This window comes from Panthera tigris, chromosome F3, assembly GCF_018350195.1.
Source record: "Panthera tigris isolate Pti1 chromosome F3, P.tigris_Pti1_mat1.1, whole genome shotgun sequence".
NCBI classification, from domain to species: domain Eukaryota; kingdom Metazoa; phylum Chordata; class Mammalia; order Carnivora; family Felidae; genus Panthera; species Panthera tigris.
This window is the reverse complement of record NC_056678.1, coordinates 7,950,305-7,974,638: the sequence shown is the minus strand read 5'-3', so window position 1 is coordinate 7,974,638 and position 24,334 is coordinate 7,950,305. Positions and strand designations below refer to the sequence as shown.

At 40.4% G+C, this 24,334-nt stretch overlaps 1 protein-coding gene across 3 annotated transcripts in view; it reads right to left on the bottom strand.

Annotated features, from left to right (window-relative positions):
- The window catches only part of PLD5 (phospholipase D family member 5), a 339,966-nt gene that overhangs the window by 131,763 nt on the left and 183,869 nt on the right, over positions 1 to 24,334 (bottom strand). The window contains exon 1 of one of the 3 annotated variants that reach the window (XM_042976135.1): positions 9,653 to 9,870. The exons of the other annotated variants lie outside the window; for them this stretch is intronic. Coding sequence (XP_042832069.1) covers positions 9,653 to 9,722 — 70 coding nt within the window. The 5' untranslated portion in view covers positions 9,723 to 9,870. Of the gene's footprint in view, positions 1 to 9,652; positions 9,871 to 24,334 lie in introns of those variants that run through there. 3 annotated transcript variants of the gene reach the window in all.

Below are 24,334 nucleotides of genomic sequence, written 5' to 3'. Positions count from 1 at the left end.
GCCATTTCTTGCTTAGTATTTGTCTTCTTTGTTAGTTGCAAACCTTTTGAGGCTTCCCCACACCCAGAGGGACTCAATAAATACTTGTTCTATGAGTGAATGAGTGAACTACCTTCATATGTTTTTGTTTTCAAAATTACTAAAAATTCCATGGCAAATCAATCTTGCGGCACCAAGAAAAAATATTCCATTTTTAAAATGAAATTCTTCCTGATTGATGTTGGCACATTGCATCTAGCCAAAAACTCAGTGTGTAATTCAACAAGGCCCCTAAATATTCTTTCAGTCTGAATAACTCAGAAAATTTGAAATGGCAAATGTTCCTAGACCATGGAAAGGAAGTAGAAGGCAAGATCTTATTCTAAAAGAGAAGACATCAGGATCTAGAGAGGTATGGAGAGCATGTGTAGTTATATGTTCAGAAGGAAAATGGACAGACCTAAAAGAAGCAGGTTCTCTAACAAGAGAAAATGCTGTAAGCAATGATTACACAGAAAGTTGGAGTGGTAACCTGATTCTCTACCTTATTAAAAATTTTTAATCTTAGTTGATGCAGTCCAAATCCCATTGTCTACAAAGTAATATCGAGGTGAGTGACAGTTGGCCCAACTACTTTTCAGCATAAAATACATGGAAACTTAACTGCAGCTTTATGTAATGACACATGTTCTATATCAATTGGTGAAGACTGGCTGTATGACTTAAATCAGGGAAGAGTAGAAAGATTTTGAAAGTCATAGGGTCTTTGGTAACAAAAGAAAGCATTTTTTTTAATGGCCCATTGAGCACTAAAAGTAATGTGGGTGGTGGGTGTCGGCTGTCATGTTTGTTGCTACCCTTAAAAACTGATGGTGACCTGTTTTCCTTTCAGTGAAGGACTGTGTGGACCCAGGGATCAATGTCATGAATTTCTTAGGCGTCTTGTTATTAGGACACACATTGTCTAGTTCCTCTCGTGGTTGCCAGTACAGATAATGGGAACAACTTATTAAAAACAAACAAAAACACTATGTCCTGATTTGCATAGAAGAAAGTATTTACGCCAAGCTTCAACTTTTCATAATCATGACTTCAGATTACACAGTTCTCAGGCACATGCACAAGTGATTATTTCTGATGGATTAAAAGAAATGCCTCAGAAGGCCTCCAATCTAATCCAGAAGTTTCCAGAAACTAGTATCTATCCTGAGAAACTGACTGAATTCTCTTATCTATTTTCATGGGTTTCTCGTTTGGCCTAACATTGTATGTAAGCTGTTATATATGAAAGTTTAATTAGTAAAGAATTTGAGGGGTTTCTCTCAAATCTCCAGCAGGATTACTTTTATTTTTGGAAATAACTATAAACCTTATACTTAGAAGCCAATAAAATTTAAATACTATTAAAGTATTCAAGGCAACAAAAGTAAAAATAAACAAGTGGGACTGTATCAACCTAAAAAAAAGCTTTTGCACAGCAAAGGAAACGATCAACAAAATAAAAAAGGCAAACTGCTGAATGGCAGGCAATATTTGCAAATCATATATCTGATAAGAGGTGAATATATATCCAAAATATATAAATAGCTCATAAACTCAAATAGAAAAACAAACAAACAAACAAACAAACAAACAAACACCAAACAATACAATTAAAATGTAGGTGGAGGAACATTTGTCCAAATGTGGATAGACATTTGTCCACAGAAGACACACAGCCAACATATACATGAAAAGATGTTCAGCATTACTAATCATCAAGGATATGTGCAAATCAAAACCCCAATGAGATTATCACTTTACATCTGTCATAATGACTGTCATCCAAAAGACAAGAGTTGAATGCTAGCACAGATGTGGAGAAAAGGCAACCTTGTACATTGCTGGTGGGAAGGTAAATTGGTGCAGCCACTATGGGAAACAGTATGAAGGCTTCTCAAAATATTAAAATTAAAGCTATCCCATGATCCAGCAATTCCATTTCTGGGCATGTATCTGAAGAAAATAAAAACACTAACTTGAAAGCATATATGTGCCCCATGTTTACTGTGGTATTGTTCACAACAGACAAGATATGGAAACCACTTAAGTGTACATGGACGGATGAATGGATAAAGAAGATGTGATATATCTATCCAATGGAATATTATTCAGCCTTAAAAGGAATGAAATTTTGCCACTTGCGACAACATGGATGGACCTAGAGGGTATTATACTAAGTGAAATTAAGTCAGACAGAGAAAGACCAATATCATGTGATCTCACTTTCATTACATTTGGAATCTAAAAACAACAACCAAAATACCAAGTTCATAGATACAGAGAACAGATTGGTAGGGGGTGAGCAAAATGAGTGAAGAAGGTCAAAAAGTACAAACTTAACTATAAAATAAAGGAGTCATGGACATGTACAACACAGTGACCATAGTGATAATACCGTACTGCATATTTGAAAGTTGCTAAGAGAGTAAATCTTGAAAGTTCTTATCACAAAAAGTAAAAAAAAACTTGTAACTATGTATAGTGACCACTGTTGACCTGACTTAATGTGGTGATCATTTCACAACATATACACTTGTACAACATTGTACACCTGAAACTAATATAGCTTATGACATATAATATCAATTATACCTCAATAAAAAGCACTTAATTTAATTAAAAAAATTCAAAGGGAAATCTTTTGCTCTACAACACAATAGAGTTTCTAAACAAGCTTTTCATAAACTGATCTAAAACAAAGATGCAATACCCTGGGGAAAAAACATTACCTGCTTCTAAAAATACGGATTCACAACTGGCTGGTGGGGGCAGTTTCGCTAACCTCTACATATGCCCATTCCTTTTTCAACTTGAGAGTTTCTCTATTTTCAACCTTTTTGTTAGAAACATGTAATCACAGTTGTAAAATATCCTCAGGGATGCTACCTGTCAAGAAAGAATTTGGTTCACAACCTACTGAAACTTCAAGTTGACAGTTTGATACCCAAATTAAAAATTATAAAAAGACCCAGAACACTGAAAAGTTGTTGTTATTCTTTTCACACAGATAAGCAAGGGATAAATAAATGACTCTTCCCACCAGTAGCCATGAAACAGGATGCAGTTCAGTGGAATTCTCTTAAACTTATTTCTCCAACTTTTTTTTGTTTGTTTCAAATGACTAAAATAAAAACAACAAGGGAGCTGGGTAGATGAGTTGCCAAATTCCATGATCCTGTAAAATTACCTAAACTAGTATCGTCTGTCATTTACTCTGGAAACGGTGCATCATTAACTTGACTTGATTCATATTTAACATCAAAGGAAGGGGACCTTACCTAATACAATGGGTAAAGAAAAACATTTTCTGCGGTTGGCAGGGGAAAGAATAAGGCTTCATGTACCAGTTATCAATTTATTGGCTCTTGGCTCCAAATTCATTTTTTAGTACTTGCTCAGTTATAATTGAGGGAGTTCCTTGAAGAATTCTCCTGCACAGTGGGCAGGAGGGTAAGGTTCCCCAGTAGTGGCATTGGAGGGACCGCGCAGGAGGGAGGGGCTCTCCTGCTGTTTCTAGCTGCTGTGGGTGCAGCAGAGGTGTGGATGTGAGGACACTGGTGGTGCTCCGCCCTACCCACACACATAGAACACATGGTCCCTCAGTGACCTTGCAGCCACATGGACACAATGCCCGAGAGTTCTTGCCTGCCCCGGAGTCCCCATTTCCTCTGCTTACTTGTGTGCCTAGTGACCTGCTGCAGCTCGCCTATACCTTGCCTGCATCTTATAATCCTACCTGAAAGATTTAGAAGAAGAAAACAAGACTTCCAGTTAAATTTGAATTTGTTATAAACAACAAATAAAATTTTTTTAGTATAAGTATATCCCACACTAGTGTGTTGGCACACACTTATACTATACTATACTATACTATACTATACTATACTATACACTATGGGTGTCTTCTATTTTTTCTGGCAACACTCCACAAAGAAAAGTCATCATCAGCCCCCATTCCCTCTGCAGGCCCACACACCTGGGCACCAATTGCAGACTGCCTGCACTCTGGAGGGCTGCTTTCTACTTGCCCAGTGACTACAGACAAACCAGCCAGAACTTCTCTGCTATCCAGTGTGGCTGGATATCTGCATATTCTTTAGTGCAACTGGACCCCAGCCTTTGGTGTTCTCCCTCACCCCTAGGATAACATATTGAGCTGTCTTATACCTTGGAGTCACTTCTGAATCAGAGGTAAGTAATTCTTTAGATTATACTTCCCTCGGGGCGCCTAGGTGTCTCAGTCGGTTAAGCGGCCGACTTCAGCTCAGGTCATGATCTCGCGGTCCGTGAGTTCGAGCCCCGCGTCAGGCTCTGTGCTGACAGCTCAGAGCCTGGAGCCTGTTTCGGATTCTGTGTCTCCCTCTCTCTCTGACCCTCCCCCGTTCATGCTCTGTCTCAAAAATAAATAAATGTTTTAGATTATACTTCCCTCATTTTAGGTTACTGTGCAATATCTATCTCCCAGTTGGATACAGATTGGTGCACCATTGCTGTCAAACTTTTTGTGTCCTAACATATAAAATCAATCTCTTATGATCTCTTATGAGCAATCTCTTTTCAATCCAGCCTGATAAGTGTTGTCTTTTAGTAGCAGAATTTAACCAAATTACATTTAATATAATTACTAATATATTTGGATTTAACACATCACCTTGAAATTAGTTTTCAACTTATCCAACCTGCCCTTTTAGTGATTATAGTAAACTGTGTCCTTGAATCACTATAGATTGCCTGAAATTGCTATTTTTGCCACATTCTGGACAATGTTAAGACCTTACGCATTTTTAACTCCATTTACTCCCTGTTGCTTTTTGTGCTGTTTTAATTCTACACATATTTCCAACCCCAGAAGACATTACTACTGTTGTTTGTGTGGTCAACATTCATTTATACTTGCCCACTTATTTACCCGTCCCAACATTTTCATTCCTTCCTTCCTAACTTTGCATACATCTAGAATCAGTTTCCTTCTGACTAAAAATTCACCTTATTACTGGTTTTTAAAAATAAATCTTTTGCCAATAAATTCTCTCAGTTTGTGACTGTATGAAAATATCTCAATTTTGCCTTCAGTTTTGAAGGCCATGGTTTCTAGGCACAGAATTTCAGGTTAGCAAATATTTTCTTTCAGATCTTTACAGATGCCATTTCATTGTCTTCTGGCTTCGGTAAGTTCTGTTGAAAAGTCAATTATCCATTTCACTGTTGTTCCTTTAGATGTAATATGTCTTTTGCTCCTGGTGTTTTAAAAAGCTTTTTTTCTTTATCTTTGGTTTCCATCAGTTTTCCTATGATACGATTATGCTTCTCTTTGTATTTATCTTTCTTGGTGGTTGTAGATTACCTTGATGCGTTTTGTTCGTTTGGAAAAGTTATAAACAGCATCTCTTCAAATATTACTTTTTCTCCTTTCCTTATAGTTCTTCCATGCCAACCACACTAACATTAGATTTCTTAACCACATTCCCTATGTTTCTTAAGATCTTATCTTTGTTTTCCATCCTCTTCTTTGTGATTTACCTCTGTGGATACATTCTACTGACTAACAATCCATTACTGCCCACCCCCCTTCTGTGTATCTAATCTGCAATTAAACCTTTCCATGGAATTCTACATTACAACTTCCCTATTTCTCAGTTCCGGAATTCCCAGTTGATTTTTTAAAAAATAGATTCTAGTTCCTCGGTGAAAATCCACCCTGTTATCTATTTTCTTAAACACACTAATTACTTGTGGTGTCAAAGTCCCTCTCCAATATCTGGATCTCTGTAGATTTGTTTCTAATGACTTTCTTCTGTTGGCTCTGTTATTTGTTCCTGTGACTTGCCTGGTAATTTCTGATTGCATAATGGGCTTTATGCAAAATTCCAGTTTTTGTCTCCTCAGCCCAGTGATATGCTAGCAAAGTCGAGGCTTTTGCTTTCTGCTTGATCTCTAGTCCCTGAGATGTAAGTGAGAAATGCCTCCAAAGAAAGTTGGCAGTGAATACAGGGCCCATCCTAACAAGTCTTCCATAGGTCAGATCGACGCCCCACAAAGACTGGAGGCTTTAATTGCTCTCTGGTAGATTTGAATGGTCTTCTTTTGTGTGGCTGTATTTTATCCTGCTTTTATAGTCTTTTGCTGGAGGATCAGTCTGAAACAAGCCATTCCATCAAAGTTCTCAGTGATTCTGATGCCATTAACCCATTTTCAGACTTATCTCTTACACTCCTAGGACCTCAGGGCTACAAAGTGAGGTGAGTGTTGTCCTTGCTTCCATTTGCACTTCCAAACTACTTTTCCTTCATCTCTCAAAATCCCAAGCTACAGTGAAGTCCATGACATTTGGCTGTGTCCCCCATCACTAGTGCTTGCTGTTATCCTTTGTCAACCTCCTGGTTCTTGATCATTCATTAAAGACTATAGTCAACTGCCTTCTCTATTCCTCACCACTTTCCTGCATGATTGCCGCTGATTGCCACAACCACAAGGACAAGGAGAATCCACTCCACACACTAGCCCCTCAGCTGCTCTGCCCAAATACCCCCACTGATCCTTCCCTCCTTTTCTTTTTAGTAACCCACCCCCATCACAGTCTAGATCTTATTACCAGTGATGAGGGAGCATAATGCAAGCTGAGCAACCTCCCCCTACCCTGCCCAGTTTGGATATGTGTGATACTCCTCAGGCACTCCTGGTTGCCCAAGAACAAAGGCAGGGACAGAAAAATGGTTAAACTGATAGAGTCTCCATCAGTTTACAAATATCTTAGTAAATTACCAGAAAAAAAGGCAATCTTATCAATAGCCTAATCTCCAGGAACTCCTTACTGTCCTAATGATAATACTTTGCTAGAGGGAAAAACAACCTTACTTGATCATAGTTAGGCCTCCAGTAATCTGTGAGTGTTCTTTAGCATGTGGAAATCCCTTTAAGAAACTTCGTCTTGACTTTATCTCCCTCAACTCCATAGTCTATAACCAGTCACTCTTCACAACCCTACTGCAGCTCTTTCTGCCCACAGGTCCTGTACCTGTGCTTTAATAAAATCACCTTTTTGCACCAAAGACGTCTCAAGAATTCTTTCTTGGCCGTCAGCTCTGGACTCGCATCACTCCAAAACTTCATCTCCAGTAACTGCACATAGGAAATGGTGATTTTAAGACTCTCCGTTTCTGAACTCTACTTCCTCTCCTCCCAGCTCGCTTGTGTCACACCCCTACTTTGACCTCATTGAGATTTCTAAATCCCTGACCTTACCCCGTCTGCATGTCCATCTCAAACCTCTTGTGGTGAGTTCCTGCTTTATCAAGTTTATGTCTCATGGTCATCTCTTTCTCTCTGTACCATTTTGCTGATAAAATCTCAACCCAGTGGAATTCAACCCCATGCTTCCCTAACCTTCCAGCTAAAGGTTGCTGGAGAAAATCTCACAGTCACGGTGATCCCTTTGAATTTAAAATTATGATCACAAGCCTCTTATGAACACTCTGTGCTACCAGACAACTCTTTGTTTCTCTAATAAGTTTGGTTTCTGTCTCCCGCTATGGCTACCACTCCATTTCTTTGTTTCTCTTCAAAGCAGAATGTTTAGAATGAGTTATAAATACTCATCTCTACCTTTTCAGCCTAACCACTCATTAAAAAAAATTTTTTTTTACATTTATTTATTTTTTTGAGAGTATAGAGAGACAGAGCACAAGTTGGGGAGGGGCAAAGAGAAGAGACACAGACTCCGAAGCAGGCTCTAGGCTCTGAGCTGTCAGCACAGAGGGGCTCGAGCTCACAAACCGTGAGATCATGACCTGAGCCGAAGTCGGACGCTTAACCGACTGAGCCACCCAGGCGCCCCTAACCACTCATTTTTCAATCCACTTCGATCTGGCTGATGGTGCTCTTATTAAGTTCACCAAAGAACTCTGCTCCCAAAGCCAGTGGCTCCATCTGTCTTCCTCAGCAAGCTCAGACAAAACCTTTCTCTCCTCCTTTTTCCTACCTCAGGTGTTCCTCCTTCTCAGTCTCCCTCACTAGTTTCTCTATTTCTACAAAGCCTCTAAATGTTGAAAAGCCCCTGAACTTGGTCCTGGGCCCCCTTCTATAGCTGCACTCACTCCCGTGAGGACTGTATCCAGCTCCATGGCTGTAAATTCCATCTCTAAGCTGATGATCCCCCAAATCCTATCTGCAGGCTTGACTCTTCTCAGAGTTTTAGACTCCTAGGAGAGGTCAGACCTAAATTAATCTCTCTGCTGGCATATTTAATAAGCACAAAACAGAGTTTACTGTGCCCACAACAGAGCTCTTCATCTTCCCCAAATGCCAAGCCTGTTTCTCCATTATCCTTTCCATCTCAGTAAACGAAACACGCTCCATTCAGTTGCTCAGACTGAAACCCTGGGGGTCATCCTTGCTTTCTCTCTTTCCCCCAACCCACTCCCACAGGCAATACATAATCAAGGTCTGCCAGTCCTATCTCCAAAATATATTTCTGAATATGCTCATTTCTGTCTACCTTCCCCAGGCCAGGCCACCTTTATCTCCTAGCTGGGGGTAACCCAACAGCCCTACCAACTGGTTTCCCTGACTCAATTCTCCAATCTCTTTTCCCAACAGCAGCCAGGAGGAGTTTTTAACGATCCAAATCAGATGAAGTCATTTCTATCAGTGCTTCATCACTAGTGCATTGGAAGGGTACAATAAACATCTGTTAACAGAATGAATGGATAGATGAATGACTGAGAAGGCAACTTGCTCATGGTCCTGGAGGTATAACCAAAACCAGAGTCTTATTTCATCACAATGTAACACCTGTGCGTAGGACCAGGAAGAGTGCCGGCCCTTATTCTTCAGTGCTCTTGCTGAGAACAACCAATCACGCTTTGCCAAATTTCAAAACAGATACTATACAATAGCTATGTTTTATGCACAGTAATACTACCATGATTTCAGAATTTTTTCATTTCATTTCATTTAAGAAGCAGAGGAGTTAAACTGAAGAGGATGGATGCTCTCATTGTCTAAGGTCTCTGCTAAATGCATGATTTATAAAGATGCAAAAATACTGATTAAAATCACATGCATGGGGCATTCTGCCAAGAACTAGCACAACACATATCTTTTATTAAAATGGGACCTTAGGGGCACCTGGGTGGTTCAGTTGGTTAAGCGTCTGACTTCGGCTCAGGTCATGATCTCACGGTTCGTGAGTTCAAGCCCCGCGTCGGGCTCTGTGCTGACAGCTCAGAGCCTGGAGCCTGTTTCAGATTCTGTGTCTCCCTCTCTCTCTGCCCCTCCCCCGTTCATGCTCTGTCTCTCTCTGTCTCAAAAATAAATAAACGTTAAAAAAAATAAAAATAAAAAAAATAAAATGGGACCTTAGGCACATGATTTCTCCTTTCTATGCCTCAGTTTCCTTATGTGTAAAATGGAAATAATACTAACATTGATCTCATATAAAAGTCAAGTACATAAAACACCTTACTGCCAGTTGCAACTATTACCATTAGCTCCAATTATACTGCCAATGTGCTGAAAATATCTTTTTTTTTTTTTTAATGGCTAATGTTTTGATATGTGACAGGACTTTAGTAAGTCTTATTATGACCCCTAATCTGGAGGTTTTCCAGCAATTCTTCAGTGGAATACGTACCCCATGTCTCGGGGATTACAGGCAGGTTTTCATTACTGGATTTGCTCTCTTTAGTTTCGTAAAAGCTCATTCAACACTCCTCTGCCCAGAAAGAAATCAACATAAAAGTGACAAAAATGGCTTCTCAGGCAATTTGATTGGAGTAACTAACTAGAGTCCTGCAACACTGAAAAAGAGAAAAAAGAGGCATCCAAGGCTGCCAAACAGCCAGGCTGCTGTGTCACATGATGGACTGGCATACACTGAACGTGGGCCAGGTGCCTGCTGGTGACTTCTGAGACTGTAACAATGGGGCAGGGGTGGGGCAGGGAGGCGGCCTCAGGTGGGAAAAGGAGGTTCAAGGAGAGTAGGGGACCAAGTTGGTCAGAGAAGGGCCTGGAGTGTGTACAACTTGTTTCTGGAATTCAGAAATGAATGACATTCTTAGTTTTTTCTAAAGATCAATTAAAATGAGGTAGATTTTAACTGCAACCATGAAGACAAGAGGAATAGATTGGGAAGACCTTAGAGCTGAATCAGAGGGCAAAGAAATGCATAATTCAGGAAGAGATGTTTATTCCCAGAGGCACTCACTCTCAGTTTAAGAGAGCTAAAACCCAGTCTTGTCTGGAAACTCAAGTCCGTAAACACTAATTGAGCATGGGTAGCTGTGGATACACAGCAGGTAATTCAATGCAGCCAACTGAGTGTCTCCTGGCTCAGGGGACTTTAGGAAGGATGGAAGGGGAACGTGGGCTTTGGAAGTGTTCCTGGGCCAGCTTCTGTCCATTGTGGACCTTTCACAGACGGATGGCTCTCTGTTGCCCTGGAAAACCTGGGTACACATGTCAGAGCTCTTGGGGTATCCTTCTGAGGCATCACCGATAAAAGAGTAATTTAGTCCTTCCTAACATTATTCCGTTCAAGGTTCAATAGAGTTTTTGCTTTTTAACCCAAATGTTTATTCACATCCCATGCATTTCTTGGACTGTATAACTAATGAGTTCCTCAAAATCGTGACTTTTTGGAATGGCAGCTGGTGTTTCCATGTCCTGGTCGTAGTAGGACTAAGGAGGCCCAGAAGCAGCTCTTCTCTGTGCCTCAAAGCTACCAGATTGTTTTCTAGACCATTTTCCTAGTCTCACTACAAAATCAGAATGAATATGTTTTCCGTTTGGGATGAAATACATACACGTATTACTTGCTATAGTGTGTCAGCCATGGCTAGGCTGTCTGGGGATGCAGAAAACACCTATTCTTTAGGATAGCATGGGAAATCAGGGGGTACAATGCATCTGCACTCCCTAACCTGCACTTTAGGATGATGACGAACCCCTGCAGAGAAGCTTTAGCAGAGGTACTCATGATGTGGCAGAGGTAATCCTAGAAGATGTGGTCCCTGATCATAGGAACGGAAGACACACAGAGACAACAAGAAGACAAAACAAAGGAGTGTCTAATGAAGCTGAATTATAGCATATAGGACACAGATTAGAAATTGATAGGAATTGATGCACAAGAAACACTCACGGGGGGCTGGAGCTAGTAAGAACAGAGTCAGTCAGTCCAGTGTTGGCTGTAAATGAGTGCAGTAAAGGCAAAGCAAAAGGCATAAGCCTTTTACAGAATCACAGGCTTAGAGACCACTGAGGGAGAAAGATGACCAGGTTGTGATTTCCACCTGCCATTAGTATAAAGATTTAGAAGAGTGTCACTTCTTTCAGGAGAATGAGCTATTGGAAATTCTGCATAGTTCATGGTTGTTCTGAGATTATAGATGTCAGGACCTCAACTTCTTATTATGCCTCAGGAGGTGGTCAATGACCTGTTGGATGCATATAAACTTCTGAGCCATCCTAAGCGTGATCTCGGTAAGAACCAATCAGAAGAGAAAGCTCTAGCTGAGTTTCCAAATCAGAATAATATGAATACCAAACTCAGAAATTCAAATGGAAACTCAGAAGCTTAATTAACTCCATATTAATTCCCCAATGTAACTGAGTTATTATACAATCTTAAACGAATCACGTGAAACTCCAGTCAGCTTATGAACAGGTTTATTATTACGACCGATTATTCCAGGACTTGTGTGGATTAGGAAAAGAAAAAAAAAAAAGAGAAGCTTTTTAGAGAAGGTTAATTTGAAAGATAAGCATAATTTGCATTCGGGGAAACTGAATAAAACCAGAGTAAAGGTGTTACAGCAGCTTTCCGTAATGCCGTCCCCAATCTGCAGCCTGAACAACGTTTACCCAGGCATGATTACAGGAAATTCACTTACAGGAGCACAGCACAGAGTCTACATGTTCCCAGGTTGGCATCTGCCTTCTCATCAGCTTTGCTCTGTGAATAATTAGATTCCTTCCTCAGCCTCTTTGTTGACTGTAAGGGCCTCAAGTGAAGATACCTGCTCAGCACCCCTGTGGGGTTCCATGGTGAGGGTTCCTTGGGGAAAGTGGAGCCTGGCTTCAGGAAGAAGTGCAGACCCATTACCAAGCCTGTCAGGATGAGTTAAATCTGTCTCTGTCACCTCCTCCTCAGAACTGCAGGAAGACTTAGCCCCCACTGGTAGTTTAACTCATTCTCATCCAATATTTATAAAGTGTTGGAATTTTCAGCTGAGAAGCCCTTTAGTATATAAATGAGGGACTTTCCCTGGGAGATTAGGGGGTGGGGATGGGGGCACAGGCCTCTTGCTGAGCAGTGTGTCCAGCCCTCAACCCTCAGAGGGTGCAGCTCTGTAGTCCCTCACCCCACAGGCCCCACCGACGTCTTGTATCTCAGGGCAGCATTTACAGAGTCAGCTAACTCCCCTTTTCTTACCTCCTTCCTTCCTCTCCTTCTTGACAATGCTTCTCCCTTCGTAAAATGGGCTGAGGTTTGTTTTGAAAAATGGTTATCAATACCATTGTGTGCCAGGTACTATGCAAAAGACTGTATATGGATTATCTCGTTACTGTTCAAAGCAACCGTCTACCGTAGTTACTATCATTAACCCACTGTAGAAGTCAGGAGACAGGTTTCCAGTGGTTACATAATTCACAGAAGTCACCCAAGTGGTAGAGCCAGGGACATACTCCCTGCCCCAGAATCTGAGCCTTTAACCTTTAGCCAAGGCTTTCATAGAAAGGACACCACATATCACCTGTCATCTCGCTGCTCATGGGTAACCCGTATTAATGCATCAGAGTACATCTTTTCACATATATAGCATTAGGTTATCCTTGAATGAAAACGACATAATACAGGAGCTTTTGGTTTTGCAGACTGCTGCTTTTCATTTAGCACTCTATTCTCACCGTTCTACCCAGGTCAGTGGCTCTCTGCCCTCAACATGAGTTTGGAGAATAACTGGTATTCATTCCCTCTTGTGGATATCCCATTGTTTTTTTTTTTTTTTTTAATTTTTTTTAACGTTTATTTATTTTTGAGACAGAGACAGAGCATGAACAGGGGAGGGGCAGAGAGAGAGGGAGACACAGAATCTGAAATGGGCACCAGGCTCTGAGCTGTCAGCACAGAGCCCGACGCGGGGCTCAAACTCACAGACCGTGAGATCATGACCTAAGCCAAAGTTGGACGCTTAACCGACTGAGCCACCCAGGCGCCCCAATCCCATTGTTTTATCACCCCATCTGTTTCTAATTTCAGGAACTGTGCTACCATATACATATTTGCACATCACCTTTGTGAACCTAACTCTGAGCAGCCGCTGGGGCTGAGGATGACAGGCCTGGAGAATACTGGGTTGGCTGAAGCTAGATCACATCCTAGGTGAGTCCTGTCTCTGGCGAGGCTATGGCGATGCAATGGCACGAATCCCGCCATGACACCCAGCCCTTCTGGTCTTGTTTTCTCAAGTTGTTATAACTAGTATTAAGGCACTCATTAAACTAAAAATAGTTTTCTATTTTTGTGTTCTATACACTTTACATTTATTAGTTATTTTACATTTTGTTATACAGTTACTTTGCATCTATCCTTTCTTTAAGGGTAACCATAATAGTAGTTTCCTTAATAATTGGACAAGATTATGTATCTCTGCACCTCCTCAAACCCTCTTCCAAGGAGAGCTGAAAAATAGTCCACAAAACCCTATGGACAGGGTAGTCAAATAGTAATACTCAGCTTTTTGTTGAGAAGGAAATCACATAATGCCTTTTCCTGTTTGGGTTAATTAGCCTTATGGAGTGGATGAAGAACTTCCAACTCCTCAGCAAAACCACACATGCTCTTCTAGGTATGAGTCTCTACGCCACCCTCCAACTGGGCAAATGACCGTATGGAAAAGAACACTGAAAATAATGTTCCTATCTCTGATTTCCACAGGAGCTTATTAAAAGAACAGAAATGCACACGAAAGTATGTTGGATTAGATCAACCCTTCAAATGCCATTTTACTGTTTTCTATCAGAAGAATGGTACTATGCAAATTTCCATGGAAATTAGCATTTCTATAGCATTTCATATTTTCAAAATGCTTGTACCAGCATCTACTAATTAGCATAACAGTTGAGAACCATCTTTGGCTTTAAACATAGAGAAATTCCTTTTTAATACAGTTTTCTTAATACAGAGAAAGTCATGCCCTCCCCTCTCCAGGTCTTTATCATGTCAGACAAAATTGTTCAGCCTCTTCTAAATCTTCTGATTTTAAATATAGCAACTTACCACAATGCCTAGTCTCTTCCACAGAAAAAAACAGAATAAGAAATTCAAGACTTAAATGGAAATCTGGAAAATCTGAAAGTCGCTCTATGTGATGCTTCCCATAGCCAAAGCTTGGGGCATTTATCAAACAAACACTGGCCTACATGTGCCAGGCATCCAGTCTCCATCTTGCCCTCAGTGGGAGTGAAGTCTAGAAGTAGAAATGGGTCTGGCAGTGTGGTGAATATCCTGAGAGACAATGGGAATGGGCATGGCTCGGACCGGAGGCCTATGGGATACACCTTTGGGGAAACCCTGATGAAACATTTGGAGTCTCTTTTCTATGCTGTCATTTAAATTCTAGATTGTCTTCTTAACCAAGACTGTTTCTCACCTGAGCTGTTATTTACTTAATTATATTCAAATAAAATGTAATTGTCATTATTTTTTTAACCTAGCTGTGCTTTAAGCACTTAACAACCATAAAATAATGGGTCCAACGTGCTAGTTATCTTATCCTGACATTATCCTGACATTAATCCTGTATATTAAAAGAATACATTTAAAAAAATCCAGGAAGACCTAAAGTCATCTAATACACCATCAATGGCCTAAGAGCCCTGTTGGGACACATTACTACAGGTGATGGCCAGCCACCAACAAATGTTAGGGCAAGGCAAGGCAGGGGGAATTTGCTCATTTTTAGAAGCATCATTCCGTTAAATTAATTATCCCAAGAGGCCATTAGACTGAGGTGGCTTTAACGCCTTAGCAGTCTATGCCAGCAAACCCAAACCCAAGCCTGCAAATGCCTCATGTTTAAGAAACTGAAACCTAAGGTCAGCGAAACACAAATAGCCAAGTAGGCTTTAAGTTACAGCCAATCAAATAATTTCCTTTCTTTGCTTTGGCACCTTCTCCATACAAGTCTCGGCTCCTGTCTATAGAGCACTGCTAACCACTTCTAGGTCTCCCCTGTCTGATTCAAAACAAGTTTTGCTTCAATAAAATCGTAAAATTTTTAACATGGTTCAGCATCTCTTTTAACAATTCTGCATGGGGAAGAGAAGACCATTAAGATTGGAGGCAGGGACAACTGCTAGCGTGTCTTCAGCCATCATTCAAGAGGAAAAGGATAAGGCGTAAGCTCAAGTAGAGGAGGCAGACCAGGAAAACAGAAGAGTTTCCAGAGATTCTGAGATTGTGTATCCATAGCCCAGTTTGGTTTCAGAGGTTAGGGAAAAGGAGGAGTCAAGGATAACCCAGGGGTTTCTCTTGGAACCAGTGGAAGGATGGTCATGCCATTTTCTAAGATCCAACATGAAGGAAGAAGAACACTGAAGGCAGGGTAGGGGTGCTACAGCCCTTTAATTTTGGAGGAGTTGCTCCTGAAGTATTTCAAGAATATCCAAGTAGAAACACTAAGTGTGATGTTGAACATTGTAAGCCTGGGGCTCAGAAACCACCATGTGTGGACCATCAGCATGTCGGTGATGGATGGAGCCACAGGCTGGACAGAAGTCAGCATGGGAGGAGTGTGGTAGGTGGGAAGGGAGAGGAAAAGGAAGAGAATAGAGGAGGCCCAACTGTAGGGAAGAGAAAGAGTACTGAAATCAGCAGAGGAGACTGGGAAGGAATCGCTGGACAGAAGAGGAAAGTGTAGGGTGAATGGGGCCATGAAAATCAGGGGACCACACTGTTCCAAGGAAAAGAAAAGAGTGATGCCTGCTGTTCAAAACTGCAGAAAGGTCATGCAGTATAAGGTCTAACTGTCTCCAGTGAGTTCAGTAACAAACTCCAGTGAGTTTCAGTGGGGCAGGGGGCAGAAGCCAGGCTGTGGCTAGAGGGTTGCAGGTGGGCAGCGATGAGAGACAAACAGACAGAATACATAAGAAGCATGGAGAAAAGGGGAGGAAGAAGGAGGGAAGCAGGCAAAGGGGGATCTGGGGGGGATGTACTGGGTTCTTTTTCCTTTTCTCCCAGTTGACTTGGGAGAAAGTCAACTATATATATATAAGGCAGAATGTATCTACACAGAGAGATGGGATCTTAGGAAGAGGGAAAGATCTGGCTGGGAGACCTGAAGGAAACTTATGGAAGAGAAAGTAGAATAAGCAAGGCATGAGAAAAAGTGGTTAAAAAAGGGATAAGATAAAATATGACAAATATGATGGAAGATAAGATAAACTATGATGGAAAAGAATAAGGGCACAGAAATGATAGGAAATTTTGTAGTTTCGAGCTGAGCAATGTGCTGGAAACAAGGGAAACGGCTTTGCATCTTTGCTCACACTAGCTTTTACGGTCTTGGTTGAAAAAGCAGGTCTAATTAGGATACTGAACTTGAAAGTAGACACCAAGTGCCAGAAGTAAGAGATCTTACTCACCAATGCTTGCGGCGACCACACCCTACGTGACTGCTTCCAGCTCAAAGTCAGGGGGTAGCAGACCAGAGAAGAAGATGTGTGAAGGCTCCACACAGTTTCACAGACACCCCAGATAGGAAACCAGGTGCTAGAAATGATGGTCATGAGGCTCTCAGGAACATTTTTATTTATTCCTTTATTTATATTTACTCCTGCCTTCCTCTTCACCTCTTAAAGGACACCCTCCCCAAATTCTAGTATCACCAGGACAGAAATGCCTAAGGTCATCACTAGACTGAACAGATAAAATTCTCCTTACTTCTATAATGTCACAAGGCTGAATATGCATCTAATTTCCCTTAAAAAAGGCCATGCCTGACAAAGTTCTTATGTATTAAGGAACAAAAATAAAACCTCTAGCCCAAGAGCCTCCATTTTAGAGCAAACGGATGACATATTATAGTATACGTGCCAGATGAACCCCTCTGAGAATTTAAACATACTGAGTTGCAAACTAATCTGGGTGGATCTTAGAATGGTGACGGAAAATACAGATGGAGCCACAGTGGTGTTGCCAGCTGGAAAGTTCTCACAAACTGAAGCCAGCTAGAGTGAGTGCAAAACTATAAAGGCGCATGAACCAGATGCATTCCCAAAGATGAATTGTAACGTGTTTAGAACTAGGCCTTCCTTTCCTTGAAAATCACAGGGCTGGGTATGTGCCCTAGGGGCAGAAATGAATTCAATCTGGACTAAGAGCGGCTGACAGCTGACACACAAAAATAACACACCTGGCTAAGAGACAGTGGCTATAGTGGATGTCATTTATTAAGAGCTGATTATGAGTTAGGCACCTGCACCAGATGTTTTTTATACATTATCCAATCAAATTTCCATAACCCTCAAGGAGATATTATTATCCCCCATTTTACTGAAAAAGACACTGGGGGTCAGAGTAACTTGCCCAAGCTTGCATCCAACAGCAAATGACAGGTCTGGAATTTTTGTACAAGTCCATACGACACCAGAGTCTGTGCTTCTGAATGCTGTACTTATTACTATGCTAATGATTGTTAAAGTATAATGTGTCCGAAGAAGCTCCTGCCTGGGTGCCAAATATTTGGTATTCTGTAAAGAAAGGGAGAAGACAGGAATCCTTGCAATGAATAGAGTCAAACAAAGGCACCAGCCTTCATGCACTCAAGCATGAGCCTAAGTGTCACCCACTTTGGGAAGGTGTGAAAAGAGACCAGAGCTGGATGGAAGGCATGCCTGGGTGACAGCAAGGGCACCTTGACTTTTGTCTGGACCACCACCAGAGCAGACGCCTGCCCAAAGGACCTCAAGACAGTCAGAGAGAGTCGTGAGAGTCAACGGGACAGTTCTTCACTTGGAAAACAAAAGACCTTATCTTTAATAATGGCAGCTTCTCAAGCAGTGGGAATGAAAGCCAGAATAATATAAAGTTTACTCCGGAGAAATTACCAAAATATACTTGTTAATGTTACCTTAGCTTAACCCATACAGTCTGTTTTTTTTTTTTAATATTTTTTAAATGTTTATTTATTTTTGAGAGAGAGAGAGAGAGAGCATTAGCAGGAGGGGGCCAGAAATCGGGAGACAGAAGATCCAAAGCAGGCTCCGTGCAGTGAGCACAGAGCCCAATGTGGGGCTCGAACTGATAAACCAAACTGTGAGATCATGACCTGAGTTGAAATCAAGAGTTGGCCACTTAACCGACTGAGTCACCCAGGCACCCCAACCCATACGACCTTAAATTAACACATATAATCATACCTTACTTGTGGAGTTAGATTTGGGAAAAGTTATAAATCACTAAGACCAAAGTATAAAAGCCTTGATAAGCATAAAATTCCCAAGTTGTGCTACATGTATTTGGAACAAGCAGTTCAGAAGTCACCTGATAAAATTTCCAACTTGGAAAATGGGGCAACTTGTATTTAAATTTAAAATTTACACACACCCTGGGGCGCCTGGGTGGCTCAGTCAGTTAAGCATATGACTTCAGCTCAGGTTGTGATCTCATGGCTTGTGGGTTCAAGCCCCGCATCAGGCTCTGTGCTGACAGCTCAGAGCCTGGATCCTGCTTCAGATTCTGTGTCTCCCTCTCTCTCTGCTCCTCCCCCACTCATGTTCTGTCTCTCTCTCTCTCTCAAAAAATAAAATAAATAAATAAACATTAAAAAATAAATAAAATTTACACATACCCCTATACTCAGATTTGGGGAATATATATTCCCTGCAGGTTTTATTCAGCCTAATCCATGAGCATGAGAATAATAATATGGATTATTAATGCAAATGAGTATAGCTTTCTTGAATTCAAATAAGCAACAGCAAGGACCACATTTAGAATTTGACGGAATGAGCACAGCATTCCCTCCTCCTGTTTTTAATAATGTGGTAAAATAAATATAATTTAAAAATAAAGTATTATCAAAAGAATGAAATTGAACCCCCTCTTAGCTTATATCACTCACAAAAATTAGCTCAAAATGGATTAAAGATTTAAAGGTAAGACCTGCAACCATAAAACTCCAAGAAGAAAACACAGGGAAGAAAATCTCCTTGACACCAGTCTGGGCAATGATATTTTGGATATGACACCAAAAGGCAAAAATAATCAAGTGGGCCTACTTCAAACTAAAAAGCTATGCACAGCAAAGTAAGAATCAACAAAATGAAAAGGCCACCTATAGAATGGCAGAAAATATTTCCAAACCATCTATATGGTGAGGGGCTAATATCTAAAATATATAGAGACCTTATACGACCCAACTGTAAAAAAACGACCTGATTAAAAAAAGGGACAAAGGACCTGAATAGACATTTTTCCTAAGATGACATACAATTGGCCAACAGGTTACCCTGAAAAGGTTCTTAACATCACTGATGACCAGGTAAACACAAATCAAAACTACAAGGAGATATCACCAGACACCTGTTAGAATGGCTTTTATCAAAAAGACAAGACATAACAAGTGTTGGCAAGGATGTGAAGAAAAAGGAACCTTTGTACACTGTTGTAAACTGGTTCAGCCCCTATGGAAAACACCATGGAGATTCCTAAAAAAAAAAAAAAAAAAAAAAAAAAAAAAAAAAAAAAAAAACTACCGTATGATCCAGCTAATCCCACTTCTGGGTATAGATCCAAAAGAAACAAAATGAATACCTCAAAGGGATATGATGTTCACGTTCATTGCAGGATTATTCAAATAGTGAAGATATGCAAGCAATCTATCAGTCTGTCAAGGATGAATAGATAAAGATGTGGTGCGCGCGCGCGCGCGCGCGCACACACACACACACACACACACTCACAAATATTATTCGGCCACAAGACAGAAGGAAATCTTGATATCTGCAACAACATGGATGAACTAGAGAGCACTATTCTAAGTGAAATAAGCCAGACAAAGGCAAAAATACTTGTCATCTCACTCACATGTGGAATCTAAAAATAGTTTAAAAGTCAAGGTCACAGAAGGAGAGTAGAATCCTGGCTACCAGGTAGCTGGGCAAGATGGGGGAGATGCTAGAAGCATCTTTTAGTTACAAAAGGAATGAGTTCTGGGGATCTAACGCATAGCATGGTAACTGCAGTTAACATTGTCTTGTAGTATTGAAATTTACTAAAAGAGTAGGTCTTAAATTGGTTCTCATCACAAAAAGGAAAAATAAAGGTAACTGCGTGAGGTGATGCATGTGTTAATTAACCTGAACGTGGTAATCATGTCACGAAGGATGTATACCAAATCATCACACTGTAGACTTTAAATATACACAATTATATTCTTGAATTATACCTCAATAAAGCTGGAGGAAAAAAAAAGTAGTTTCCCACTGGCAAGTAGAAATCTTTGCCTATTTTTTCTCTATAGGCCAAGCTCTGCATTATGAAGAATTTATGAACACACTGATGGGTAATAAGAAACATGTACTACTTGTGCAATATTTAAAATGTGGAGATTTGCACCCATAAGTTAATGTAACTTCTCCATAGATAGCACTAAAGGCTCTAGAAAAGTAATTAGAATCACCCAGATGTAGCTCTATCAACTATTTGGCTATTTTATGGTAATCTTTTTTTTTCTAATATCTTGAGCAGATAATTCAAAATTAAAATCAGACATTAAGGGAATAGCAGGTCTAATATCAAAGCTTTTTGCTACTCTTCTGATTTGAAAAAAACCTCTACATTTTATGTACTTAAAAATCTGAAATGGAAGGATTTTCTATTGGTTAGAACAATATTTTCTTTTATAAGAAATATTTTGGAGTTTTGAGACTCGTTACAATAGAAAAGCTTGCCAACGCCAAATCTGAACACTTTTGGAAAGCATAAATATGTTTAATATGTGTAACTGCTAACTTTTATTTCCTGTTCTAAAAGAGGTTATTGAACAACCATGCAGAAATAAAATATCATTGACGTTTTATTAAAAAGAGGGAGTTGTTATTAAGAAGAGTGAGAGGGCTTTAGTCTCATTTCAAATATCAAAATTCTTATTTAAATGAGTAAGGCTTAGTCACAAGAAAGTGCCAATTAAATATATACTCTGTGTTCAATGCTTTGTGGATGGGATGCCAGGATGAGCTGAAGATGGCCAACCAACAGGTGCTTGTTAGGATCCTCTTGCTCTTGTCTGTTCTCCAACATGAGTAAGGTTCTGTCTAATTAGCTCACTTGGTTGGCATACAGTGGTAACAAGGGACCATCGGGGTTAGCTTTACTCAAACCACAGACTGTGTTTGAGACAGCCACCCAGCAAATGTATGAATTTGTTCACAAAGGGAACAAATGAGGGGAGGTGGAGGGCTGAGGGCCAAAGAGTAATAGAAATGAAACTATGTCGATGAAAAGAGTGAGAAAGCTAGAACTTTAACTTTTTAAATCTCATGGAAGATTTAAAGATCTGTCCGTCCATCCATCCATCTATGTTTTTGTCTATCTATCCATCCATCCATCCATCCATCCATCCATCCATCCATATATTCTAAAGAAACCAAAGAGGAAAGAAATTCTTGACACATTAATGCTATGGCTAAGATTTGCAAATCTGTCTATCTGTCCGTCTACTTATCTGTCATCCACCCATCCATCTAAAAAACCAAAGGGGAAAGAAACTCTTCACACATTAATGCTCTGGCTAAACAACATACAACTCCATAAAGTAGTTCTGTTATCTGCTCCTTAAAGATGTCACAAGGGTCTACAGGCAGCATGGTCTAACCCGAAGGTTTGATCTCCCATATGTCTGCATGCACACTAAAGGAGGGATTGAGAGAGCAAGGCAGTTTGATTCTAACAGACTGAGAGCTTGAAACACCAGCTGAGCCAGGACTGGGCTAACAGGCCTGTTGCCTTAACAGCAACAGTAAGCTGCACTCTCAGAAGGGAGGGGCACAGTGTGCGGGTCTTGCTGGAGGTCTCCCAAGCTCTAGGACGAATTTCTTCCTGAAAGGCCAAGCAACATCTAGTGACAGAGTTTAACCTACAAGTTAGGAGCATTGTCCATTCCTCTCCTATTCGGAACCAAGCTGTCAGGATGACCTCTCCTCCTTTCACTGGGTTGCAATCCCGTCATGCTGTTTACCTTGGAATATGGATTCTGATTTCTTCTCTCTACCCCAGGAGATTGTCTCTTCTCTAGTGTATTTCGGGCTTCTGATTTCATGATTCGTTTTCCCATAGAACTTTCATAGAAAAACTTGATTTGCATAACCTTTCCCATTTCAGGGAATACGGCAGGGTTTTTTCTTTTGTTCATTCATTTGGACAAGAAAATTTCCTATCATTGCATGCATTCAGCATCACGAGTTCTGTTTAAGACATCCCTGTGTTTCCTAAGAACATGCAGAGCCTGAATTCTCTGACTTTCTGTTCAGAGTATGGTTACTGGACCACAAGGAAGCCCTGTTACAGAAGGTGGGGTTAGAATCTACCTCCCTGGGTGCAGTATTAAGAGTGATCAGCTTTAATCTAAGTTAATTACGTACTAAAGCTAAGGTTTCTAAGTTGAATTTTGAAATTTATTGCTGAATTTTAAAGTAACCCTCATTACCACACGCCACTCATTCTAAAGTATGCAGGCTTCACATTTTCACAACTCTGATGTTGGTACGCATCTTATGATTGCGGTAGACAGGGTGACAGTTGTGACCGAGTTGTCACTTCAGGTCTTAGCTGTTATTCCCAGTGGCATGACAGGGCTCCTACGGTTTCTCAATATTCAGTCAACAAACCACTTAAAGCCTCTTTGAGGAAGGATTGTGAGGCTTCGTTACTGTCAGAATATCTTCCTTTGACATTTTCTGGTAAGGTTCCGAAATAAGCAGAACAGAAGTCTACTTAGAGAGAAGAGACAATAGTAGGGAGTCTGTTTCTAAAGTTAGAACATCATCAGCATCTTGATGGTGGAGACGTGTTGGGTGGAAAACACAGGCATCCATGACTCAGATGCAAAAAGTGATTCAGAAAAATTGGATTCTGCGTAGATGTTTCAAGAATTCCTGGATCATTTTGTTTCACTAATGTCAGTCTGCTCTGGCAAACCATAAACTCTCTGAAGTCAGGGGAAGGCTCATGCCTTCGTCAAGTTTCTATCTTTAAAGCCCAGGGGAGGTACCTGTCAGATATTCAAGGACAGTTGTTGAACAAATAATGAATGAACAATGGAAGAAAAGAAGACGGTAAGACAATCTGAGAAAAAGAGAGGAAGTCTGAAGGAAATACTATGAGTAAGGCTTAAAATGGACCCTGAGGGACAAAGAAGAGCTTGCAAATTGATAAGGGGAGAAAGGGTATTTCAAGCACAAGGAAAAGTGTGTGTTAGGAAATAGAGCCCTGGAAAAGCATGCTATATTTAGGAAACCACAACTATCTTTCAGATATTTGGAAAGCCAACAACAGAAAATAGTACTAATGAGACTGAAAAGGAGATTCATATCCTGGATTGTTTTGAGTGCTTTGCCCTTTTTTTTTTTTTTTTTTCTTAAGAACTGCGGACTTTATTTCTAGATCACCCATTTTAATCCTTAATGACTTTTATCTCACAAGTCATTCTATTAGAGAGTTATCCAATAGTGAACAGGCAAAGTCTCGTTTTTCCCAAAAGGAAATTTATATTTTCTGGCTTAACATTTTATTCATAATTTTTGGTAGGCTACTGGGGTAACTATTTTAGTCCTATTATATGAAAGCACACTGAATTGCTATGGTTTTGAAAGACAAACAAAGAAAAAAACAGCTCTTCTTAATTATAAATTTCATTGCAACAATAAGTATAAAGATTAAAAACACAGTAGGTAGGGAGATGGATGGGCAGAGCACAGAGGATTTTCAGGGGCACTAAAATATTCTGTATGATGTTACGTTGATAGATATATGTCATTACATAAGTGTTCAAACCCAGAGAATGTAAAACACCAAGAGTGATTCCTAAGGTAAACTGTGGACTTTGGGTGATGATGATGTGTCAATGTAGGCTCACACATGACCCTTCTGGTGAGCGATGTTGATGATGGGGAGGCTGTGTGTGTGTGTTGGGGCAGGGGTTATGTGGGAAATCTCTGTACCTTCCTCTCAAAGTTGTTGTAAACCTAAAACTGTTCCAAAAAAAAATAAAACCTTAAAAAAAAACACTGTAGTATGACTGAGAAATAA